The sequence below is a fragment of the Opisthocomus hoazin genome, chromosome 21, assembly GCF_030867145.1.
Source record: "Opisthocomus hoazin isolate bOpiHoa1 chromosome 21, bOpiHoa1.hap1, whole genome shotgun sequence".
Taxonomy (NCBI): Eukaryota; Metazoa; Chordata; class Aves; order Opisthocomiformes; family Opisthocomidae; genus Opisthocomus; species Opisthocomus hoazin.
The window spans coordinates 8,956,672-8,979,203 of NC_134434.1; the positions used below are offsets into that span (position 1 = coordinate 8,956,672).

The following is a 22,532-nucleotide window of genomic DNA, read 5'->3' on the forward strand; positions in this document are numbered from 1 at the left end:
GGCGGGGCGGCGGCCGGCGGGGCGCGCGGCGGCGGCCATGGAGGAGTTCCGGCGGGCCTACGCGCGGCTGTGCGCGGCGCCGCAGGAGGCCGTGCTGCGGCGGCTGCGCGAGCTCGGCGGGGCGGCGGGCGGCGGGCGCCTGGACCTGGCGGCGCAGAGCCTCTCGCTGGAGACGTGCGGGGCGCTGGGCCGGCTGCTGCGCGGCGCCGCGCCCTGCGCCGAGGTGGCGCTCGGCGACTGCGGCCTGAGCGAGGAAGGTGCGCGCGGGGCGGTGGCGTCCCGGGGCGGGGGCCCGTGCGGTGAGCGGCGGTGGGCGGGCGGGGCGGTCCTTCCCCCGCTTCCCCCTCACGCCGGGCCCGCGGGCGGGCGGCGGCGCTGAGCATGCGGGGGCCGCGCTGCAGCCTGCGAGCGGGCCGGGGGGCGGCGGGGCCGTCAGGCGGCGGGCGGGACGGCTGGAGGAGAGGTCGTTTGTACTTGGGGCGGGCGGCCTTGCCCGGGCCGCGGCCCGACGCGGCGGGGGCGGCGCAGCCCGGGGCTGCCAGGGGCGCCTTCCCCGCGTCCTGGAGAGCGGGCCTGCTGCCGCCGGCCGTGGACAGACGGCGCTGGTACCGGAGCGTCCCGGTGATAGCCCGCTGGAGCCGAGCGCTGGACGGGGCTGCTGTAGGACGCAGAATGAGTCTCTGCTTGGTCCCCGCTGCGCGGCAGGGCTGAGGTCAGCCAGCAGGCATCTTGTCTGTGTGGCCTGTCTGGACGTGGGCTATTTTCGTGGCTGCAGTAGGAGGGTACGTAGGCTGACATGCAGTTCTCCGCCCAGGCACCTCTTTCTCTGAGATTATATAAAAAAATCTCCTGCCCTGAAAGTTCAGACTCGTGCTTTCCAACAGCAGTGGCCGTTGACTTAAGTCTTACGTTTTATCATAGCTGCGTCTTCTGAGCTGGCTGTTTGAAAGGATGCTTTCTCTTCCAGCTCAGGCAGAGGGTTACGCATGTGAAATAACTGTCTTTTTTCTTCTACTCAGGTGTAAAACTTCTGTTGCATGGTCTTTGCTCCAACACCACAGTCAAATCTTTGGATTTGAAGGTGAGTCTGTTTGAATAAGACGAAGAGATGGGGAAAGAAACAGGAGGACAAGCTTAATCAGAGTTAGAAATAGATCATCTTGGTGCAGGATTGTTCTTGGAGACGTGTACTTCTGTAAAGTTATTGTTCTCAAGCGTTCTCAGTCCTTGCCTCCTAAACACTGTGTCAGGACTTTCCAAAGTTACATTGCAACTCATCTTTTTCTGTTTTTATTCAGTTACTCTGCTTTGATAGAAAGTGATTGCTGTATATCTTTTGGCAGTTGCTGCTTGGTCAGATGAGGCATGTGTAGACTTTTCTTTGGGTTTCTGCATTAATCAGTGAGTTACAAGTTGTTTAAACTTCTGCTTTTGTAGAGTTTGTCCAGCTTGCCAATGTATTTCAGCTAGCCTGGGGCTTGGAACTAAACATCCCCTTTCACATGTGGTAATCACTCTACTGTGAGAGTGACTGCCTGTATTCCTCTGGAGCATCGCTATTCACTTGAATCTACAGTCCTAAACTGCATCGCACCTTGCTTTCTCACTTGTGCAGGTGCTAGCTGAGACCTTTTTAATGAAGTGTGTTACAATGGTTCTGCTTGTCTAGAATCGGCATTTTCCATCCCATTGTGGGCCATGCTGATCCTGTGCTATCCTGTGATTTTGGTGAGCTCTCAGTCATGATGCCTGGCAAGACTAATGGTGTATGTATCCACCGTTCCTCCCAGGCCCTTTAATTTTCTGGAAAGCTGACTGATAGGTGGAACAAATCTTACTGAGACCATCTTTCACAGACCGAAATCGGCATTACAGCTGGAGTGCACCTGGTGGTGTTGATGGGATAGCTGGACTGGGACAGGGCATAGCCTACTGATCACCTGGGACTTCTGTTTCAGGGAAATAACCTGCGAACCATGGGAGCTGAGGCTTTGGGAAAACTTCTTAGGCAGAACAAATCCATCAGGAGGTAAAAAGTTGTATCTACCTCTCTTTCTGTTATTCCTGCCAGATGGAGCACAACGTTAGAAAAGGGTTGAGGGTTATTTTTGTTGGGGTTGGAGGAATGTCAAGTGGTGCAGTTTCTTTGGAGGGATGGGACACGTGAAGAAATGAGAACTGGTGGTGCCGTATTGGAAGATGCAGGGCCCTAGCAGCATCCTGCTCTCTGAAACTGAGTCTGTTAGTGGAGCTGGGTGTTTAAATGGGTGCTGTGATCCAGGTGTCATTCAGGCTCTTGCAACTGTCCGATTACTCAGTTAACTCCAGTTCTGTCTGATTTTCCCTAGCCTAATCTTGGAATGGAACAGCCTTGGCATGTGGGAGGAAGGCTTCTCCTTTTTCTGCCAAGGACTGGGAGCAAACAACTTTCTCCAGCGGCTAGATCTGCGCAATAACCAGATCAACCATCAAGGGGCCGGAGAGCTGGCCACAGCACTGAAACAAAATGCCAGCCTTCAGGAGCTGGGTAAGAGCAACTAGTTCTCTGCTCACCTACATACATGTATGTGCATGCACGCACATGTATATCTTCAGGTTTGTTGCAGCCTGCCCTGATCTCTGCCAACTGGTCAGTGACTTTGCCAGTTCCTGTCAGTCTGGAGTGCTTTGCAGGCTTTGTGCAGGGAGCAGAGGTCACAGCCCCATGGCCTTTGGAGAGTGGGAACTGTAATTGGAATCTCTGGAACCAAGCCTGCAGATGAAGATTGCGTGTGTAGAGCAGAACAGTTCTGACTGCAGGAGGAAATGTGTTCATTCCCTTTTGTGAATGCTATTGGTATGCCTCCTGCCAGACTCGGAGACTCACTTCACACTTGCTATGTCCTTAGTAAGGAATTCTGTCAGAATTTCCTTCAGCAAAACGTGGCTTGTGGTGCTGGTTCTTTCTCATCCACAGATTGTGGTTGTAAAAGGAAGGCTCGTGAGATGAAAATACGAGGGGCAGACTTGTATACCTTTTGAACTGTAATGGCTTCCTGAACTGAAGATTCATCCTTGTCTTTCTTGCTTTGTCTGTCATTTTCCCTCCCTCTCATTCATCTTGAAAAGGGAGACAGTGCTCACCTGTGTTTGCGCTGAGACCATCTGGGCTTAGTTAGCCAAGCTTGTAGGTGTGTAAGGAGCACGGTTTCTTGAGCTCTGTCTTTTTTCAGCAGATGTGTGACTACCGGGGTGAAAGTTTGCTTTCTGTATAGATTTGCGTTGGAATAATATTGGGCTTCTGGGTGGCCGAGCTTTGCTGAACTGCCTGCACAGCAACAAGACCTTAAAGAGGCTGGAGCTGGCTGGGAACAATGTTCCTAGTGACATCCTGAAAGCTGTGGGTAAGTATTACTTGTTGTACGGGAAAGAATCAGTAACTCCTTTCCGACCTGAGCACTTGAGGGATATAGGGCACTTGCTGCTCCAGAAGACCACTACCCTTCCTCCCCTCCCTTTCTCAACAGCATTTACACAGTGCCCTACATTGTTTCCTCTTGTCCTTTAGTGAGGGCTGGTCAGGTTGGAGGTGTCCAGCAACCTGGACACCTCTTTCCTCTTTCCAGCAAGAGGAAAAAATAGTCTGGATTGAATTAGAGATTACTATGCCATGTGAATGTGGGAGAACTTGGGGCTCTGTTTGTCTCCGAGAAGCCAAGTTTGGATATGGCTAAAGCAGCATGTCCTTTGTTGTTGTCGTACCCACAGTGGAGCTGAATTGCTCTCCTGTGGCTGGGGTGTTGATTACCCCATATGCACTGCTCTCTTGGATTTTGCCCCACCTCATGTCTGTAAGGTGGGAGCGGTCTTTCTATGTGGACCATCGTGAGAAGGGTTACTGTCCTGGTGCTTCTGATAGCTGGATGTCATCCTGAGTGCTGTCTCTTCCAGCAGTGCTTGCTATTGTGTTGCTTTAGAAACATGTGCATGCTCTCCTGCTCTCTCTGCATCAGAACAAGCCATGGATCACAACAGAGACCGTCAGACTATCTTGAGTGAGACCCAGAACCGAACGTACATACTCAGCAAGGAGGTTTTGAGTCTGAAGGATGAGAAGACCAAGCAGGTCAGCAATCTTACATGTTGGCAGTTCAAATGGGGCAGCTGGAATCCGATGTTTTCCCTTGGTGTCCCCATGAAGCACTCATGACAGGATTATTGTGCACCTGAAGCTGCATGTGCATCTTTATCGGTGGGAACACAGCAAGGTTTACTAAATTGGGTCCTTCCTCTGAGCTGGGTTGCTCAGGAATCAAACCCGTGACAGTGTGGGTATGGACATGTGCCCTGCTGAACACTCTGGGTTCTGGAGGAGTTTTGGTGGGTTTTTTTTCACCAGTTCTTGTGCTTTCAGTTCTTTCTTTGCAGCTAATTTGGTATTTTCCAAGTGATGAAAACCTAGAAATACAAATCTGTTTTCCTTGTGACACATGATGGTGCAGAGTCCCGATAGCTGATGACCTCGTTCAGATGTGCTAATGAACCTGTCAAACCTCCAGTTTGCTTGTTTTCAATAGAGTGGCTTGACCTGTATTCAGCTGTCGCTAGGAAAGATGAGAAACGTAAATGCTTCAAGCTGATGCAGTTTATTTTCTCACTGATGTTTGCCGTGTTCACAGTTCTTGGATTTGATGGACACTATAGACAAGCAGAGAGAAGAAATAGCCAGGAGTGGCAGGTGAGTTGAATTTCTGAGTGCTTTCTGCTCTTTGATAGCAGAATTGGGCCCTCTCCATTTCCTGGAAGAAATTACCCACCTTTATTTTGTTTTTTTCCCTTTCTTGTTTTCGTCCCAAATGCAGGATGTCTGCAGCACGAGTCAGCCAGCTGCAGGAAGCATTGGATGAGCAGCACTCTATTATGAATTCACTGAAAGCCAAGTACGGAGGAGGAAAACCTTAGCCTTCCTACTGTTCTGTGCTGAGCAGAGCTGTTAAGAAGGGGGATAATCTTGTAGAGTGGCTGGCTTACTATTTCGCTTAGTTCCGTAGTAATGTCAGGCCTTTGGGTTTGCCATGCTAGATATTTAGCCTGCTTTTAAGTAAAACTGCAGTGCATTGGTGTAAGAGCAAGTGAGTTACAGAGGGTGAAAAGGAAAGAAAAAGGATTGCGCGGATGGGATGGTGGGGGCACATTCCTTGCACAGTTTGCAGCCTGGCAAGAGTCTGTACCTGCTTCCCCTGGCAGCTGGCAGTATCCTCTGAGAACTGCTGCGTGTATGGAGGAACCTGACCAGCAAGATTGTGTGCTTGGGACCAGTGAGGTGGAGCTGCCCTAAAGCAGTGTTAGATTGTGTAGAGCGATATGCACATGACAGTGGTTAGACTTCAAACACAGATAAGCCTGGCTTACTCAGTTCTGCCAGGTAAAGGTAGTTTCGTTATGTCACGCCTCGGTGTGCATCTGTCCCTCGTACAGAGTAAGCAAATTGCTTCTGCTACCTGTGTTTAAAATTCTATCCTTAATTTTAAGCAACTTTGCAGTGGTGTAAAATAGCCAGCTTTGTTCTCTTGTGAGAGTGGGCAAATCCTGGAGGGGGCTGGGCAGGGAAAACAGCTTATGGAAGACAACACGGGGAAAATGCAGTGGAGCACCAGACCGCTAGGCTTTGAGAAGTCCAAGGTCACTTACCGTTTGCAGAGGCTGCTGGATGTAGAGATAAGTGGTGTCCTTTTCCCAGAGGCAAAAAATTTAACCTCATTTAGCTAGCCGGGTTTCATCCACTGCCAGATACACGTTAACGTCTTGTACCATGTGGTGTAGAGAGATCGCTGGAAGTGTCTGCCTTAGAAAGGACTCTGGAAAGTGTTTCTCTGTATAGACTCCAGATGACTGAAGCTGCCCTGGCTCTGTCTGAGCAGAAGGTGCACAATTTGGGAGAGCTACTGAATGCCACAAAACAAGAACAAACCAGTATAACTGAGCGCCACTTTACGGAGCTCCAGCAACAAAAGCAGGTGAGCTAGATAAGTCCTAGTTAGGTTTGAGAGCAGGGTTCCAGGTTATGCCTCATTTGTGTAGATTTGGAGGATGCTGGATAGGATAAGCAAGCATGATTTTTAGTGGGCTAACCGCAGCTGCCATGACTAAAATTGTTATGTGAATTAGGTGAGTTCCCGGGTGTGGAGAGGAGCCATGGTGTTTATGGGGTAGGTTGGGTGTAGTTGGGTGCGATGTTGGTTGGAATAGGTTGGCAGTGCAAGAACTAAGGTGAGTACAGGTTCTTTATTTTTATTCTGTTTGCAGGAAGGTGCTGATCGGGAAGGCAAGCTTTTGCGTGACTTGTCTGCCGCGAGTGAGAAAAACTTGCTTCTAAGAAACCAGGTAGGAAAGCAAATCCTAGGCTGAGAAACAGGACTTGGGCTTGTCCACTTCTACTCTGTATATGTGTCCTCTACTTTCATTGTTGTTTAGGTCTCTGCTGATTGTTCTGTATAGCCAACTTTCTCTGCTAATAGGAAAAGAAAATCCTTTGTGGTGGTAATTTTCTTGTAGGTGGAGGAGTTGGAGAAGAAGTGCAAAGTTCAGCAGGATCAGCTATTCCAGGTAAAACAAGACTTGACCAACACAACAGCAGAGCTGAAGCTGCGGGCTGTGCAGGCTGAGGGTGAGTGGAGGAGCAGAAACAGCTCATGGACACCTATGGGTTGGGATTACTGTTCATGAGTCAACAATGCAAGGCAGCCAAGAAGAAAGGGTGGAAGAGTTTGTGATAGAGCACAAATATCGCCTGCGTAGCAGGAATACCATAATTGTGATATGGCTGCTTTTAATCTGCAGAACGCCTAGAAATGGAGAAGAGAAGATTTAAACAAAGCCTTGAAGACATGGAATCCCTTCGGTTAAAAGAGGTAAGAGTGGGGTTTCTGCAGCATCCTGAGATTAGTCCCGCTTTGGTCCTGATATACAGGTGCCACTGGAGGTCACCATTTGCTGTCAGCTGCTCTTAAATTTAAAAATTAGTGGACTCGGACTCACTGTGGGAATAAGAGGCCATTTCTTCAGGCAGAGCCTAGCTGAAGAAACCACAAGACATTCTACCAGCTAGTAAGATTTTGTAGCTTGCAAAAGTATGGGCCAGAGCGGTACACTGATTCTGCAAAAGAGGCTTGGAGGCTGGCCCTTGTGTCAGTCTTGCCATGCATAGAGACAATTATGCATAAGCAGTCTTGTCATGCTCACTGAAATAAAGATGCATTAATGGAGGAAATCAAGATATATATGTTATATACAACCGATTCTTTGCTCGGGGCTCAGCTTGCTAGTTCCTTCTGTTATGTTCCAGGGGGATTCTGTCTCAGTGTGGGCAGGACGAGAGGCTGTGTGGTCAACTCTTTGGAGTGTTTATTGAGATGGGAAATCTCTCAAAAATAAAATGATACCAATAGATTTCTCTGAAGATTTTGAAATCTTATAAGAAAAGACATAGGCCAGGAAGATTTTAGCCACATTACAACTAGAAAATGAATGTGGTGTTTTGTACCGCTTGAAGATGAGAGCTCAGACTGTATCTTTCATCTTCGCGTGGAGGGGGTCTCTGCCTGAAGTTTCCAGTTTCTAGAGGGCAGGTTCTGTCTATATTGCAGTTTCCTAGTGGAGGTCTGAGGGAGGTAAGAGTTTTTCTTTGGTGGTAGGTGGGTCGATGAGAGGATGCTCTTTCTCATGTCCAGTGGCCATGCTGCTAGGCCTGGAGATAGGAGTGGTTTTCTGGCACTTGTTTGAATGGTTTCTATTGCTTTGCAGGTGGATCATATGGCACAGCACATTGAGAACAGTGAACGTTCCATGCAGGACAGGATCCAGAGGCTGGAGGCCATCAGGATAGCTCTGGAGGAGGTGAGAATGGATGCTCCAGGCACATTGGAATGCTTGGGTATCGGTGGCAGGAGAAGGCTGCTAGGGAAGCTTTGTGGAGTCTTGCATTGCTGACCTAGTAAAGATTGTTGTGTGCTGTAGGGAGGAACAGAAATCAGCAATTTACCAGCTAAAGTTACTTTTACTGTTCTGGACTAAGGAAGGAAAAGGCTCCAAGGAGAAACTTGTAGATTCTGATTGAACAAAAATAAAGTTTCCCTTGAACATGGTTAGATTCTTACCGGAATTTGACTTCATAGGTTTCCCATGTGGTCCCAAGTAGTGTAGCGTATTTCTCCTTAGCTGTTCCCCCAGCTAGATCAAGTGCTGCCCTCTCCTATTCCCCTGTCTTTAGAAAGCTTCCCCCATTACTTGCCCTCAAATAACTGAAACTCTCATTGATTTAGGAAGGCAGTCTCGGGGTGAGAAAATGTATGTAATCTGGGTTTGTTTTCCCTGCCGTTGAGTGAGTTAGCTGTGTCAATGTTGTAGCCTGCGACTGGAAGCTGCTAATGTTTCCTCATCAGTGTTGCAGTGATGCAGCTTCTCTGTCTGAAATGACCATTCATGTTTCTGTGGCAGGAGTTGAGCCAAGTCAAAGCGGCTGCACTCACTGAGCGAGGACAGGCAGAGGAGGAGTTAATAAAAGTCCGGAATCAGGCTCGGTTGGAGGAGGTAAGGACAAGATCTGTCTGTGGGCCCTGCCTCTGTGGGAAGGAGTGTATTTGGCTGCCTAGCATGTGTTTTTGCTCAGTAACTCCCCGCCCTGGGTTTCACTGGCCTGCACACAGTGTGTTTTCTGAGGAAGGAGTCCTGAAAAGTCTGCTTTGAATTGTCCTCCAAATGTAACCACTATCCCCACCTGCTCTGTGCTTTCCAGCAGTAACAGAATTGATGTGCATATTGTCATAGCAGATTTCATTTAAGTTGCCAACTTTTGAAGGAAGCAGCCAGATGTCCGTCCTTCTGTTTAACAGCAGCATTCATGGGCTGCTCATGTTTCTTTGGACTCAAAGGAATTTCCACAGGTGGCTACTGCTGCTGGACAAAAAAAAAAACCCACCACAACACTGTAGAACTGAATGTTTTGAAGATAAGTCAACGCGCTGGGAAAGAGAATAAGGGATGAGGAAAATACACCAAAACTATTAGAATGTTTACTTACATGTAACGTCACAAAAGAAGATGCTTTACTGAGTTACAAACATATAAAAGCTGCCATGTGTGTCTGTGGTGGGACACAGCAGTTGCTTAGCTGAATACAGTGGTGTTTCAGAGCTGTTTGGGATATGGAGGAAGTGAGGGTAGAGCATTAGCTGTAAGCACCAGCGGTGGCATTGGTGCTTCTACCAAGGACATGCTTCTGTTTCTCAGCAAGTGAGCTGGGCTTTGCAGTATCTCCATCAGAATGTTTTCCCTGGCAACAGAAAGCAGCTTAGCTTCACTCCTGAATGCAAGGGAGAAGTGCTGTAGCTATTATGGCTAACTCCTGTGTTTGTTCTTCAGTGCCAGCTGACTCAACCAAGGCTTCATTGTGCCGGGAACAAAAAGGGGAGAAGCCCTTCGTGGAAACAGAATGAGACTGATGTATTTTAATTTTCGTTTGTGTCTTACAGCAGCAACGACTAGAACACCTAGAAGAGAAGCTGCGGTTGATGACTGAATCACGGGATGAAGCTCAGAACTGCTGCCTCAATCAGAAGCAAATGGTTGCTGAGGCCCAAGCCAAAGCCAATCAGTTGAGCCTGCATGCTGATGGACTCAGAAGGCGGTTAGAGGAACTTCAGCAGGTAATTTGGACTGGAGTAGAGATATGGTCACCACAGGGCAGAACAAGTTGCTGAAGTTGTTTGGTCATTCGTGGATTTGTCTTTGTGGGTCAGGACCTGAACAGTAAAGAAGAGGAGAAAGTCACAGAGGTGAATAAAATGAAAGTGGCATTACAGGAGCAGATTGGACACCTGCAGGCTGAACGCACAGCACAGGAAGGGCTGAGGGAGAAGATTGCAGCCCTGGAGAGACAGCTGAAAGGTGATGGATCCTTTCATGCTTCTCAAATGGTAATGTTGGGTTACCCTACAGCGGGCCTGGAACTGAGCTACGTTTACAGGTACTGACAACGGTGATTCGTGTCTGTGCGTACAACTGTGAATTGTAGCCTCCATCCTGATACATTTGCAGGGATTCTTGTCCTCATTTTGTGGAGACGAAGACTCAGATAGCTACCCAAAGCTGCACAGCAAGCAAGATGCTTGGATTTCCTGCACAGTGAAGTGTAACATCTTGCCTGTGCAAAACCTCTCACGTGGTCTCATGCAGCTTCTCTCGTATGCCTGTCAGTCATCCTGCTTCCGTTGCCTTTGGCTGTGCCTGTAACGTGTTGTTCCTGTTTATTCTAGGGAAAGCCTAATTTTCTTTACTAATGCTGCTCTTCTTTCACAGCTCTGTCAAGTAATCACCGTGAGGCACTGCTGGACAAAGAAGGTGAAATCTCTATGCTGCTGGAGAAACTGAGAGTAAAAGAGGCTGACATCTCCAGGATGAGGGAAGAAGAGGCCCAGCGAGCAAGCTTCTTGCAGAATGCCATCATGGCATATGTGCAGGGCTCCCCCTTGGGAACCCACGGTTCTAGGAAATGAGAGCGTGGCTTAAAGAATCCAGATACCTGCTGGCAGGAAGAGGATGAGCAACTCAGGTACAGCCCCTTCTTTCTAGGTGGGACAGTTTTGTCACAGTGGGGTAACACAAAGGCTTGCAAACACAGAAAATTGCTCTTGCTCTTCAGAAATCTTGCTCCTGACCACGTAAGGGACAGGAGGAAACAACCATCCAGGGCTGGGATAGAGACTCGTGGGTCTGAGTTCATGATGTGGAGCCCTTCCCCTGCTCTGCTACAGCATTTGAAGTAGTTTCTGTGTCCTCCCATACAGCACCAGTCTGTTGGCACACTCTGTTGTTACCAGGGGGTTATGTGTTCCCTGGGCAGCGGTCCTTCCGAAGCATTTGTTTGGATGCCAAGGCTGTTTGCAATGAAACCTGATGAATGACGGGCTGCAGTGTTTACAGTTCCCTGTAGGTGGGAGCCATTGACTTTGCCATGGGGTCCCGAATCTGCTGGAAATACCAGGTCTTACCCGCCTGTGCTTTTATAGCCAGTGCTTAGATGGACGCAGCGGCTGAGAGGGCTCACTTTGGCTCTTTTACTCTGCCCCTCCGTGGCTCTGCCTGTAGTGATGGGCAGTAGATATGCATTTGTTACACGTGGAAACGGCAGTGCAGAGGGGGACTTGCTGTGCAGCGGCTATCCATATCCTTGTTGGACAGCTGAGCTTTGGCCATGATTCAAGCCTCTGCACCACTGACTGGCATGGAAGGGGTGGTGTGGTGTGTTGGGGGGGTCAGTATCTGTGCTTCCTCACTTGTGAACTGCAGCCCTTGGCTGGAGTTCTTGTGGCCAAAATGCAACAGGATTTCATTCCACTATGACAAATGGCCAGACTGTCCTGCTGGCTTCTGAGGATCCTGGGATCGAGTACTGTTTCTGGGCCTTACCCTGGAGAGGAGTGATGTTTCTGACTGTCCATGAGGGAGCTGCTTCTCTGCGCACGAAGGGGAGAAGGTGCTTCCTTTTCCTGGCAACAGGAGTCATCATGTGGTGTGGAGAAAGGGAAGGGATGTGAGGGTCTGGATCAGAGAAAGTGGAGACCTCTGACAGGAGAGCAGTACAAAAGCCTCCTGTTAAGTTTCTCTAGTGAGTCTGTGGTAGGAGAAATGAACTTGTGGTGCATATTTTAAGAGGCAGCTGGAAAAAGAAGCTTTCTGTGTGGACTGGTTGGTTTGTGTTTGATTTTTCGTACTGGGCTTTGTGCTGCTTTTTTAATAAAGAGCTTTTGCATTTTGTTGTAACGCCGGGCAGTGAAGCTGGGTGTTTGGCTGATGTGGAGGGAGGGGCCTGCTGCTGTGTTACTCTCGCCAAGATCCCGCCAGTCTGTTCTGGACCTAAAAGGCTGTTGGAGGTGGATAAACTGAGTGTGTCTACAGATCTTGGTTCTGAACGGAGGTAAAGGCGAAGAAGCTGGGAACCTATGCCCCGGTTGCAAGGAGGGGACAGAGCTGGGCTGTGGCTGCTGGGCAGCTCTGCGGACCGGCAGGTGAGGGGACAGCAGGGCCTGCTTTTCCGGGAAAGCACCGCTACGCGAGCATCGCTGTTCTCGGTGGAGTGCTTGGAGAGGTGGAGGGCTCCGAAAGCCACCTTCACGCAGGGTTGTTGCAGCTGCAGCGCCGGGCCGGTGGCAGTGCTGGCCGCGGCCACGCTACAGCCGCCTTGCACAGCCGCCGCCTCGCACCGCGCTCGTCGGGGGGGGTCATCGGCCGATGGCGGCCCGGGTGGGTGGGGGAGTGGGGCAGGGTCCCGCGGCGGGGCGGGGCAGGGGGCGGGAGGCGGGCCCGGCCTGCAGCCGTGCGGGAGCGGGGCGGGGCCGGCGCGGCGTCCGCCCCGCCCCCGCCGCAGGGCTCGGCTGGGCTCGGCCGCGCTCGGCTGGGCTCGGCTCGGCTCGGCCCCGCCCCGCCCGCGCGGGCTGTCACTGCGGCGGAGTCGCGGCGGCGCCGCCATCGCGGGCAGATGCAGGCGATCAAGTGTGTGGTGGTGGGCGACGGGTGAGTGCGCAGCGGCGGGGCCGCCCCGGCCGCGCCTCGGCCCTCCGCAGCCCCGCACAAAGCGGGCCTGGGGCCGGCGGCGACGGGGGGGGAGGGAGGGAAGGAGCGGAGGGAGGGCCCGGCGCGGCCCCGCCCCGCGGCCCGGGAGAGCCGGCTCCGCCAGCGGGAGGCGCGGCCCGGCCCGGCCCGGAGCGCCGCGGGGCCCGGGCGGGGTGGAGCAGGCGCTGGGCGGCCCGGCCGGCCGTGGCCCCTCAGCTGCGGGGCCGCCTCGGCGCTGGAGGGTGACGCGCCAGGCCGCGGCCGCCGGGTGAGGAGCCGGGGCGGGCGGGCCGCGGGCGTGGGCGGTGAGGCGAGGCCGAGCCGGGCCTTGCTGCAGCGGCGGCCGTTAGAGCCCTGCCCAGCGCGTCCCGCGCCCTCCTGAGTTCATAAACTTGGGTCTCCGTCTCTTGATGCGGTTCGGTTTCGCATCTAGCAGTGTACTGCCCGGAAAACAAGCACCTTCTTGTCTTGGGGTTTAAATCTTGTCTCCTCGTTATTTTATTAGGGGCCTGTATTTCACTATTTTTCATAATACAAGAGTGATTCATCATAAAGTCCTCCTTAAAAATCTGGATATTCACAGATTTCTTTCGTATCTCCTTTTGTTGTTTACATTCTAAGGTGAAATACATTGCCGTTTCTGATTTCACTATGTGCATCTTGTCATCCTTCTTGCTCTTTTCTTTAGGCTTTTCCTACGTGCCTTTTTCTGAGAACACATCTGTATGCAAGCTGCAGGCAGGCATGCAGTAGATTTGTCGTGCTTCGTAACTTTTCCTAGCTTGTCCTGCAAATTTTTCCTCATAATTCCTGTTTGCTTTTCTGATCATCACAGCAAGCACAGAGCTGAGATATGGAGAACTACATCTGAACTCATCTTAGGCAGGGACTGGTCTTTCCACCTTGTCATGTGTGCTACCCCCTCAAATACACGTTTGGATCGAGGCCTTCCAGGTTCTAGCCTGTGAGGGCTGAAAGGGAGCAGGAGAAAGAGCTGCCCACCAAAACAGCGCAGCCTTACTTTGGAGGGGAGAGCAACAACTGGGAGCACAGCATGTTGGAAATGGACTTCAGCTGAAGGTTTGCAGTCCAATATTTTGCTTTAAGTCCAAACTGACAGTGCAGAGACTAAATGAACTCGGATACCAAAACACTTTAATCATAGATGGGTCTGTTTTTTGTGAGTTATGTGACTTCCCTGTTTGGTGAGAGAGGTGTCACAGTTGAGGGGGAAAGTCGGGCTGGTCAGTGTAGTGGTTCCTTACACAACCTCCCTGTTCTCCAGAAGAGGGGACCTGATCCAGGGGAAAATCTGGGTGGATGACTGTAGTGATTCTCACTGTGCTTTGTGTCATCCTGGTGCAGGACTGTGGGGTCCTCTGAGGTCTCTTGCTTATTCCTGAAGTCTTTCCTTATGTCACTGCAGTTACAGATTTGGGTAGAGGATACCCATCTCTGCGGGCTCTTCAGCTTCTCTCAGGCACCTAAGGGTCAGCTTTCCCTGTCACTGGCACTCATGATCTGTTTCTCTGGAAGGTTGTCCGCAGTTCACAACTCTCACAGTGATAAACAGGTTGTTTACACTCCTAGTACTCCTCTGTTCTTGTAACGAAGCCTTTCTCTTATCCTGCAGGGCTAGCTGAAGTTTATATGCTTACACCATTGCCAACCAGGCCCAGACCCTGCCAGCTGCCACCACTGGGCTGACCAGTCCCACCGGCCTTCAGCCAAGCCCTGAGCTGGTATTTTCAGTGATGTACACTGATGCCAAAATCTCTTTCCAAATTGACAGTGGTCAATTTTAAAGTTCATTTTTGTTTATGGATGCTTTTTGTTTCCCCCCTTTGACATTGAATTCCTACATCTGAGAAGCTTTTGTGTCTTTGCACGTTTTTTCACTTCACTGTTTACCCATTTTGCTAGATTATTATGGATGTGTTGAGCCCAGCACAGAACCCTAATTTATTCCCTCTCTTTTGGTTCCTGGAACAAATATACTTTGCCTGGTGTTTTGCTGAGGCTGAATGGGTGGGAAAAAGGAGTGGGAGAGAGCAGGGTCAGGTGTTCAGGCAAGGTGTACATTGTGAGTTCAGGCCTGGTCGCTGATGCCTAGAGAATTCCAGCCAGCTACAGGTTTGTTTTCTCATGTGATAACTTTTTACCTAACTTCTTTTTCTGGGTGGCAAGGGGAGAGTTTTACAGTGCCTCCTGCTGTACCCCTGTTTATACTTGTCACTCTTATCCTCTGCAGAGCTGTAGGGAAGACCTGCTTGCTGATCAGTTACACCACAAATGCCTTTCCTGGAGAATACATCCCCACTGTGTGAGTAGTGGCCTTGGACTTCAGTTGCTCTTTGCTGTGTGTGCACGTATATGTAAAAGCTGGTCTTGTAGGTGAGGAGAAGGCTGTCCCAAATCAGACTATGAACTTCACGCACGAGGAGGATGCTGGTGGTGTGGGTGTGTATGTGAGAAGGGCAGAGGAGTTCCCACAGGAGCTGCGTTGCAGCATCCTGTCCTGATTCACTGTCTCCTTGGATGTAGTATAGAGACGTGTGGGCCTCAAGAAGATTGTCACTGATGGGGACTTTTCCTTGGCAGGTTTGATAACTATTCTGCCAATGTCATGGTAGATGGAAAGCCAGTGAACCTAGGCCTCTGGGATACAGCAGGGCAAGAGGATTATGACCGACTGCGGCCTCTTTCCTATCCACAGACGGTGAGTGCTGGGCTTGGGCTGGCTTGTAACTGCTCCCTCCTGGGGACAGGGAGGTGCACAAGGACAGCCAGGCTTCTTTCCTTTGAGGAAAGTCTTAAGTTACTGCAGCTGTAACCGTAATTCTGGTTATTTAAGAAGTATCGCAGCTGAATTTTTCCTAAGAGATTGTCCTATTCTAGTCCCTGCTTTGTAACAGTGTTTGAACAGTTAGGCATGCCATAGGAAGGCTCAAGTGAAAGCAATGTTGTGGGGCTGCTGTGCAGCCGAGCCATGTTCCATATTCCCATTCTCTCTCGGTGGCACAGCTCAACTGTTGGGCTGCGCTAGAGTGTTTCCCTGGCTGTAGTAATTCCTGCATGGCCCCCTTTCCACGGGTAAAGCCCATAGCACTGTTAAGGTCTTTGTGGCCGCAGGCTCTTAATGTGCAGAACCTAGTATCGTAAAAGAAAATGAAGTCATACACTCAAAGTCCATTCCTTTCCTCTCTGAATTAGTTTAGCACCCTTAATGGGGAAAAATCTCTTACAGCCACAGTCCTTGCTTGTGGGAGGAGGTTGTCCTCTATAAGGCTCCCTCTCCACCCTCCCTCCATTACTTTTAGCTGTTTCTTTCTGCACGGCTGACCCTCTTGTTTCTGCACAGGATGTTTTCTTGATCTGCTTCTCCCTTGTGAGTCCAGCTTCCTTTGAGAATGTCAGAGCCAAGGTAACGTATTCTCCTTCTGGGTGAAACAGTGGAAGGGAGGAACCAGTGAAGTCCCCTGCCCCACCCAGCACCACACCTACAAGCCCAAAATTTCTAGCAGTCATGTTTTGGTAAGGGGAGGTCATAGTCTGCAGGTTTTAAGAGGGGCCTACTTTTTATTCATGACTTCTTTGACTGATTTTTTGCCTTTTTGAATCTGCCTCTTAAAGAAGATAAGGGAAGTCTTAGAATCTAAAATGCGGTCAAGGGAAGCACTGTGTGCACAGTCGGCTGTCCCTGTCTGTCATGATTCCATGTCTCAGTGCCTTCATTATTACATCTGCACCAATCTCTTTCTGTGGACCATATTCAGAACTGTAGGCAGAAGGATCCTGTTCAGGTAGTGCCACTATGTCAGATGGTAAAAGCCTTGTTCCTAATAGTAAATGCATCCTTGTGGTTACATCTACCGCTATCGCTACTTTTCTTATCGTGCCTCTCTGTTTCAGTGGTACCCTGAGGTCCGACACCATTGCCCAAATACACCTATCATCCTGGTGGGCACCAAGCTGGACTTGAGGGATGATAAGGACACCATTGAAAGGTTACGTGATAAGAAACTGGCCCCCATCACTTACCCTCAAGGTTTGGCCATGGCTCGGGAGATCGGTGAGTCTCGTGTGCTGACAGATCTCCATGGCATTGAGCTTTTTATTTTGGAGTGGGTGAGGGACAGTATGTCCTGGTAGGACTGGAGTGGTTGAGCTGGAGCTCTCTTTCCCCTAGGGTCGGTAAAGTACCTCGAGTGCTCCGCCCTGACGCAGCGGGGCTTGAAGACGGTGTTTGATGAAGCCATCCGGGCTGTGCTCTGCCCACCGCCTGTGAAGAAGCCCGGCAAAAAGTGTACCGTGTTTTGAGGGCTGTGGCCTAGGTGCTGGCTCGGCATGTTGTCCTCTGACAGATTGCATATTAGCTGGGTGTTTCTGGAGGGGGCTGGGATGTGTAGGGCCCTTCATCATGTATGAAGTCAGTGTTTTTTAAATGTCTCTTTGATTTAACGTCAGTGTTGATGTGAAGGGGCAGCGGGGGCAGGAGACTAGCTGGGGGCTGTACAGCCCCCAGGGGAGGTACAATGGGGAAGGCAAGGTAGCTCCTTGGGGCAACAGGCTGTTTTGGCTCTCCTGAACTCCAAGCTGACAGGGCTGAGACATCCATCCTGTCCTGGAAACACCTGGTTTCAACCTGCAGGTGAAACAGGTGGTGAAGATCCTTGTGGGAGCGGCGAGGGAGTCAATACGAATGGTGCTGAACGACAAGAGCCGCTGGGAGAGTGGTTAGGGTCTCCTTGTCCAGCCTACTGGGGCTAATAGTTAACAAATTGGTGCTCTAGCAGATATGTGCCTGAGACTGTTAAAGAAATCATAACCAGCCCCGGAAGGGGTCGAAGTAAATGAGGTATGAAGCTGAAGAACTAACGATTAGGTGCTTTATTGGGTACTAGCCAAACTCAGTGAGTGAAACAGCTCTGTGCAATCTATGTATTTGCCTTTTTGTGTGTGCACACCCTAGGACAGCGTGGTGCTGCTCCCCCCATCAGTCTTTAGCAGGGCCTCCCCCCCAAATCCAGTCTCTGCAGAGCAGGACTGTGGTTGCCTCTCTTTTGTTTTTTTTCTACTAAAGACAGCAAAGGAAGCAATGAGGAGTCTGCTAACTTCTTCTTTCCCTTCCCACTGAAAGTGCAGGCGGGCTCTATGGATTTGGATGGAACAGGGAGAGCTTCTGAAGGGTTGTGGGGGGGGAACAGGATTGGAAGACAGGTCCAAGTTCTAATCATCATGTAGAGTGACAAGATAAAACCTTGTTTGGTGCAATAAACATTCTCCATGACGGTGTTTGTGAGCTTTATTATACAGCAGCCTTCTAAAGGTAATTTTCTGCCTCGCTTCTCATACAGGCTCCAGCCCTGCTGCCCCTCTTCTCCAGCAAGACTGGGTCTCTGTCATTGTTTTCTATCGAGTTTACATCTGTGCAGTACTAGTGTGATGAACATCAAGGCCAGGTGTGAAATGCAGGTGTCATCTTAGGAGACAAGAAATCCCCCATCAACCATCAGTGAGCTGCCAGTTGTCATAGCACTCTTATCACTCAGCAGGAAGAGAATGCTGTTCACCACATCATCCACCTCTGGAATCAAACACAGAGAACATTCTGATGCACCCCTCAAATTGTGCTAGAAAAACAAGCATCCCAAATGGTATGCCTTTGACCTCTATGTGTATTTGGAGCAGGGAAATATCTCTGCCCCTAGACTGTGCTTGATGCAGTATACAGGACACAGTGGCTGAAAGCTGGACATCACCTTGTTGTGATCAAATGATACTTAGTTCACAGCAGACACCTATGCTCCCCTCCCAGTCATATTTAGGAACAATAGAGCAAGTGCATTTCACTTGCCCTAAGAGCAGAAGGCTGTAGGAGAGGGGAGATAAGGCTGATTCTCGCCCTGTCCTCATCAAATGCTTCAGGAATTCAACCACAGCCATTGAGCAGAGTTGTGACTTTTCCCACAAAAGAAGCAAGGTACCTGTAGTTGAGATGTCAATTAGAGGGAAGGCTTGGATACAACAAAAGAGCCCAGCCTGGCAACAAATCTGCACCACTGACCTGCAAACTTTCCCAGCGGAATCCGATTAATCATGGCAGCAGATTTCTGAGGGTCACTCCAGTTAATTCTCCCCATGTCTGTCATAACTACCGTGGGGTTCACAGTGTTCACCCTGATCTGGGACCAAGAGCAACAAACAATCTAACCAGACTGCTCCGAGGGGAAATGCTCAGGTTCAGCATTCACACTTTTCTTTCTCTCGGAAAGGATCCTACCTTGTGGGGTCCCAGTTCCATTGCCATTACCTTGCTTAGCATATCCAAAGCACTTTTTGTGGAACCTTCAAGAGAAGGGGAGAACAGGAGGCATTTAAGTGCATAGCACTTGGTCTGGAAGTACACAAGGACTTCTGAATAGAGAAGTATTTCACTGCCCAGAACTGGCAGTCAGCAGCTTGGTGGCTGCTGCTCTCCAGCTAGTCAAAATGAGAGGGGCACTGCTAAAGCTACACATACTTACAGTAAACAGCATGATCCTGCAGAGCACGCTGAGATGCCTGGCTGGAGACATTTACAATAGCGCCTGGCACCCCCTGTGCAATCATCTGCCGAGCAACAATCTATGGGGGTAGAGCAAAAAAAAAAAAAGGGACGCCAAAATCGTAACAGGAGAAATCATCATTTCACTCAGAAGGAATCTTGCTGGGCTATTACAATAGCCAAAAGAACAAAAACATCCGGAGGAAATAAATCAGCACTGCCTCCCACTTAGAGAGTCAAAGCAAGAGAGTGAACGGGCTGTATGTGCAAATTGCCAGGTTAATATTGGATTACAGTCGCTTTAGCCCCTGCAGTGAACACTTATCTCTGTTGTGCGTTAACAACTCAGCCACTGCTGTTCATGGAGACAACTGCAGTGACAGTTCTTCCTCACCTGGGAAACGTGAAGCACAGCTCCAAGATTCACATCAAAAGACCTACAAATATATAAAAATATAAAAGTTACAGAGTGGTTGCAGCCCAGGCCAGAGAGGTGGTTTTGGGAGGCAGCAGAGGCCAAGTGCTGCTGGTACCTCGGAAACACTGGTGACACTAGAACATGGACAGAAATGCCAAGCTTACTGGCTAGCAAGAATGATCAGGCCTGCTTTCAGCAATAAAACATTCATTGGATGTAAGCTATTTCGTGTGCAGGGAGGAGGTGCACTCGTGCATTGTCACATTTAAGCAGTGAGCCCTGGGCTCCTCACAAGGCTTTAAAATAGCAAATAAATCTGCTATAAGATGGGTAGAAGCAGCTTTTCTTCCATTTGCCACAGTCTTTCCTTGGTCAGGTATTTACCTGCTAGTTCTGCAGAATGGTCTTAGTAGAATTCATACATTTTGTATTCTAGTCACAAATTAATCCTTTATTACAGATCCACAATGGCCGTTCTTAAGGTAGGGACAAAGCATGACCCATCTTCTGAGAAGGACATAGACGCACCATCTCCTGTAACCTAAAGCTTACCCCCAACTGGAACTATGGATCTTTTGAGAAGAAAAGATGTCACGTTATTGCAGTGAGGAAATTTAATTTCCCACTGCGACAGTTTTATACTCCTTTACCTGCCTTTGTCTTCTCTACAGCTGAATTGTCTTATCAACAACAGCCTTTCAATTTAGTGGAGACTGAGTCGGAGCTAGACTGGAAGCTCTGAGCCCAATTAACAGCAAAAGGCACTCTTCTCTCCCATGTAAGCTGGATGGCATGCGCACACCACCATCTAAGAGGTGAAACTGCAGGTTCTGCCTACTCCGTAACTGTGGAACAGCGTCAGCACTTTACTTGGTTTCCTTTTCATGTTTACAGGGTGAAAGGTGATTATGTAAAGTGGTAAATCACAGTGGAGAAAAGAAAGCAGACATTTCTCAACAAACCATTGAGACAGGGAAGGTCAAGCATTTCTAAAAGTGTGCGTGGCTGTGCCTGGTGCCTACACACCAGCTGCTTCCTCTCGTAAGAGCCACCGGTTTCTGGAAAGCTTTACCACAATTCTTGGCGCTGGCCGTTTGGCAAAGGCTTGGCAGGCAGCGCCTGCCCGCGGGCCGTGCGGGCAGGCTGAGGCGAGGCACTCACCGCTGCAGGGCCGCCCGCGTCACCCCCAGGAAGGGCTGAAGCACCGCCACGGCCGCGTTGTTCACCAGCAGCTCGAAGGGCCCCGCCGCGCCCACCGCCGCCTCCGTCGCGTCCCAGTCGGCCAGGTCCAGGCACAGGGGCTCGATGCCAGGGCACTGCGGCGAGGGCGGCCTCCGTGGGCTGGGGGGCCGAGGGGCTGTCCCGGGCAGGGGGCTGTCCCAAGGCAGGGGAAGACGTTCCCGGAGGGGATCACGGGGGGAGGGATGGGGGGTGTGTCCAGGGTTCCCAAGGCCAGGGAGGTGCAGGGGGGGTCCCAAGACTAGGAGAGTGCAGGGGTCCCATGGCCGGGGGGGGTCCCATGCCAGCAGGGTGCAGGGGGTTCCAAGGCCGTGGGGGTGGTCCAGGTATCCCAAGGCCGAGGGGGTCCCATGGCCGGGGGGGTGGGGGTGGGGGTGGTGTCCCAAGACCGAGGGGGTCCCACGGTCGGGGGGGGGGGGGGGGGGGGTCCCATGGCCGGGGGAAGGGGTGGGGGATGCAGGGCCGCTCGGTACCTCTCGCGCGAGGCTCTCCAGGTCCGCCGCGGTGCGGCTCAGCGCGGTCACGCGGGCCCCGGCCTTGCTCAGCGCCACGGCCACGGCGCGCCCGATCCCTGCGGGGAGACGGTGTCAGCCCCGGCCCCCGGCCCGCGCCCGGCCCCCGGCCCCCGGCCCAGCCACCTTTGCCGGCCCCAGTCACTAGGGCCCGGCGCCCTCGGAAGCTGAGGTGCGGTTCCATGCTGCGGACGGATTGCGGCCTGGGCGGGCCCGCCAGTCCGGGGCCGGGCGGGGCCCGGGAGCGGGGCGGCCTGATAGGGCTGGGGCGGCCGGCGGGATCTGCCCCGCGCTGGCGCCGCAGGGCTCCCGCTTCACCGGCCGGAGGATGGCGGCCTGGCGGGGAGGGCCGCGGGCCCCGCGCAGCGCACTGCCCTGCGACGGGCCCCTTCTCGCCGAGGCATCTGCCCGGAGGGCAGGCGGCAGGTCCGCGCTCTGCAGCCCCGCGTTCCCCCGAGAGGACGCAGCAAGAAGCCATTTCTGGGCTCACGCAGCAAGAGCCGAGCATGCTGAGGTGAATTTTCTTGGCTCTGATTCTCAGGGAAGTATCATGGTGAGAGACCACAGAAAAACAGGCTTTTTAACCAGATAATCAAAAGATCTGCCTTCTCTGCCGCCTTGAAGTTGCTGATGAAGTTTGTAGGCAGCTCTAGTCTCACAGGCATTGCCTAGAGAATCAGCTGCAAGTACACGGGCTCCACTTGCCCGAGGACCTAGGCATACAGGATTTCACATGCAGCACCTGTATGGCAACAGCCAGGTGTGCTGGAAAGCACAACAGAAACGCAGGCTGGAGATAGTTAGAGGTCACAGATAAGTTACTGCACCAGTTTAATTGCAGTGATAGTTAGCATGGCAGTTCTAACTCCTGATTTGCAGAGCAGCATGGACAGTTATGCACCCTATTAACAGGTCTGTTTATAATACTACCTAATTCAGATACTGCTTTCTGAAGACTCCTAAATTTAAGAGCTCCTGTGGCATACATAGTAAGTGCAGAAACAGAAGGAAAGTCCTGAGAAACGTTTACAACAATTAACTTACTCCTTATTTCAGTTCTTTTACTTTACTCTGTTAATCATCATTTTCAAGGATTCTTCGCATCCATATTTATCCCTCTGCGCATCCAAGTCGTCTTAACTCACATGCTTTTTGGCCATTTGGCATCACAACACCCTGACAGGAGGCTGTAGTTTTCTGGATTACAGGCTTTATGGTCCATTTTTGG

General features: G+C 51.0%; 3 protein-coding genes across 9 annotated transcripts; 2 read left to right on the forward strand and 1 right to left on the reverse strand.

The window, feature by feature from the left end:
* The first annotated feature begins 37 nt into the window (after positions 1 to 37).
* Positions 38 to 14,907, forward strand: LRRC45 (leucine rich repeat containing 45). 7 transcript variants are annotated; one of them, XR_012765989.1, is made up of 18 exons: positions 38 to 257; positions 1,020 to 1,081; positions 1,959 to 2,029; positions 2,349 to 2,527; positions 3,255 to 3,383; positions 3,993 to 4,105; positions 4,659 to 4,717; positions 4,842 to 4,919; positions 5,861 to 5,996; positions 6,286 to 6,363; positions 6,535 to 6,646; positions 6,820 to 6,890; positions 7,783 to 7,875; positions 8,476 to 8,568; positions 9,510 to 9,683; positions 9,777 to 9,924; positions 10,336 to 10,588; positions 14,840 to 14,907. XR_012765989.1 is itself a non-coding variant. In XM_075440779.1 (17 exons), exons 1-17 carry the CDS (start codon positions 38 to 40, stop codon positions 10,530 to 10,532), a joined length of 2,013 nt encoding a protein of 670 aa, XP_075296894.1. In that variant the 3' UTR covers positions 10,533 to 11,799. The 7 variants fall into 7 exon arrangements, 5 of the variants coding, with proteins under 5 accessions (XP_075296894.1, XP_075296895.1, XP_075296896.1 ...); XR_012765990.1 differs by lacking the exon at positions 14,840 to 14,907 and adding an exon at positions 10,679 to 11,799; XM_075440779.1 differs by lacking the exon at positions 14,840 to 14,907 and having other exon boundaries at positions 10,336 to 11,799.
* On the forward strand, positions 12,412 to 17,883 carry RAC3 (Rac family small GTPase 3). Its single transcript, XM_075440785.1, has 6 exons — positions 12,412 to 12,549; positions 14,840 to 14,911; positions 15,190 to 15,307; positions 15,950 to 16,012; positions 16,501 to 16,660; positions 16,778 to 17,883. The coding sequence occupies exons 1-6, from the start codon at positions 12,515 to 12,517 to the stop codon at positions 16,906 to 16,908; spliced, it is 579 nt and encodes a 192-aa protein (XP_075296900.1). The 5' UTR covers positions 12,412 to 12,514; the 3' UTR covers positions 16,909 to 17,883.
* Positions 17,876 to 21,797, reverse strand: DCXR (dicarbonyl and L-xylulose reductase). Its single transcript, XM_075440784.1, has 8 exons — positions 21,431 to 21,797; positions 21,266 to 21,363; positions 20,715 to 20,869; positions 19,530 to 19,572; positions 19,116 to 19,215; positions 18,872 to 18,936; positions 18,656 to 18,773; positions 17,876 to 18,175 (listed from the first exon to the last, which is right to left on the reverse strand). The coding sequence occupies exons 1-8, from the start codon at positions 21,780 to 21,782 to the stop codon at positions 18,072 to 18,074; spliced, it is 1,035 nt and encodes a 344-aa protein (XP_075296899.1). The 5' UTR covers positions 21,783 to 21,797; the 3' UTR covers positions 17,876 to 18,071.
* Between the last annotated feature and the right edge of the window lie 735 nt (positions 21,798 to 22,532).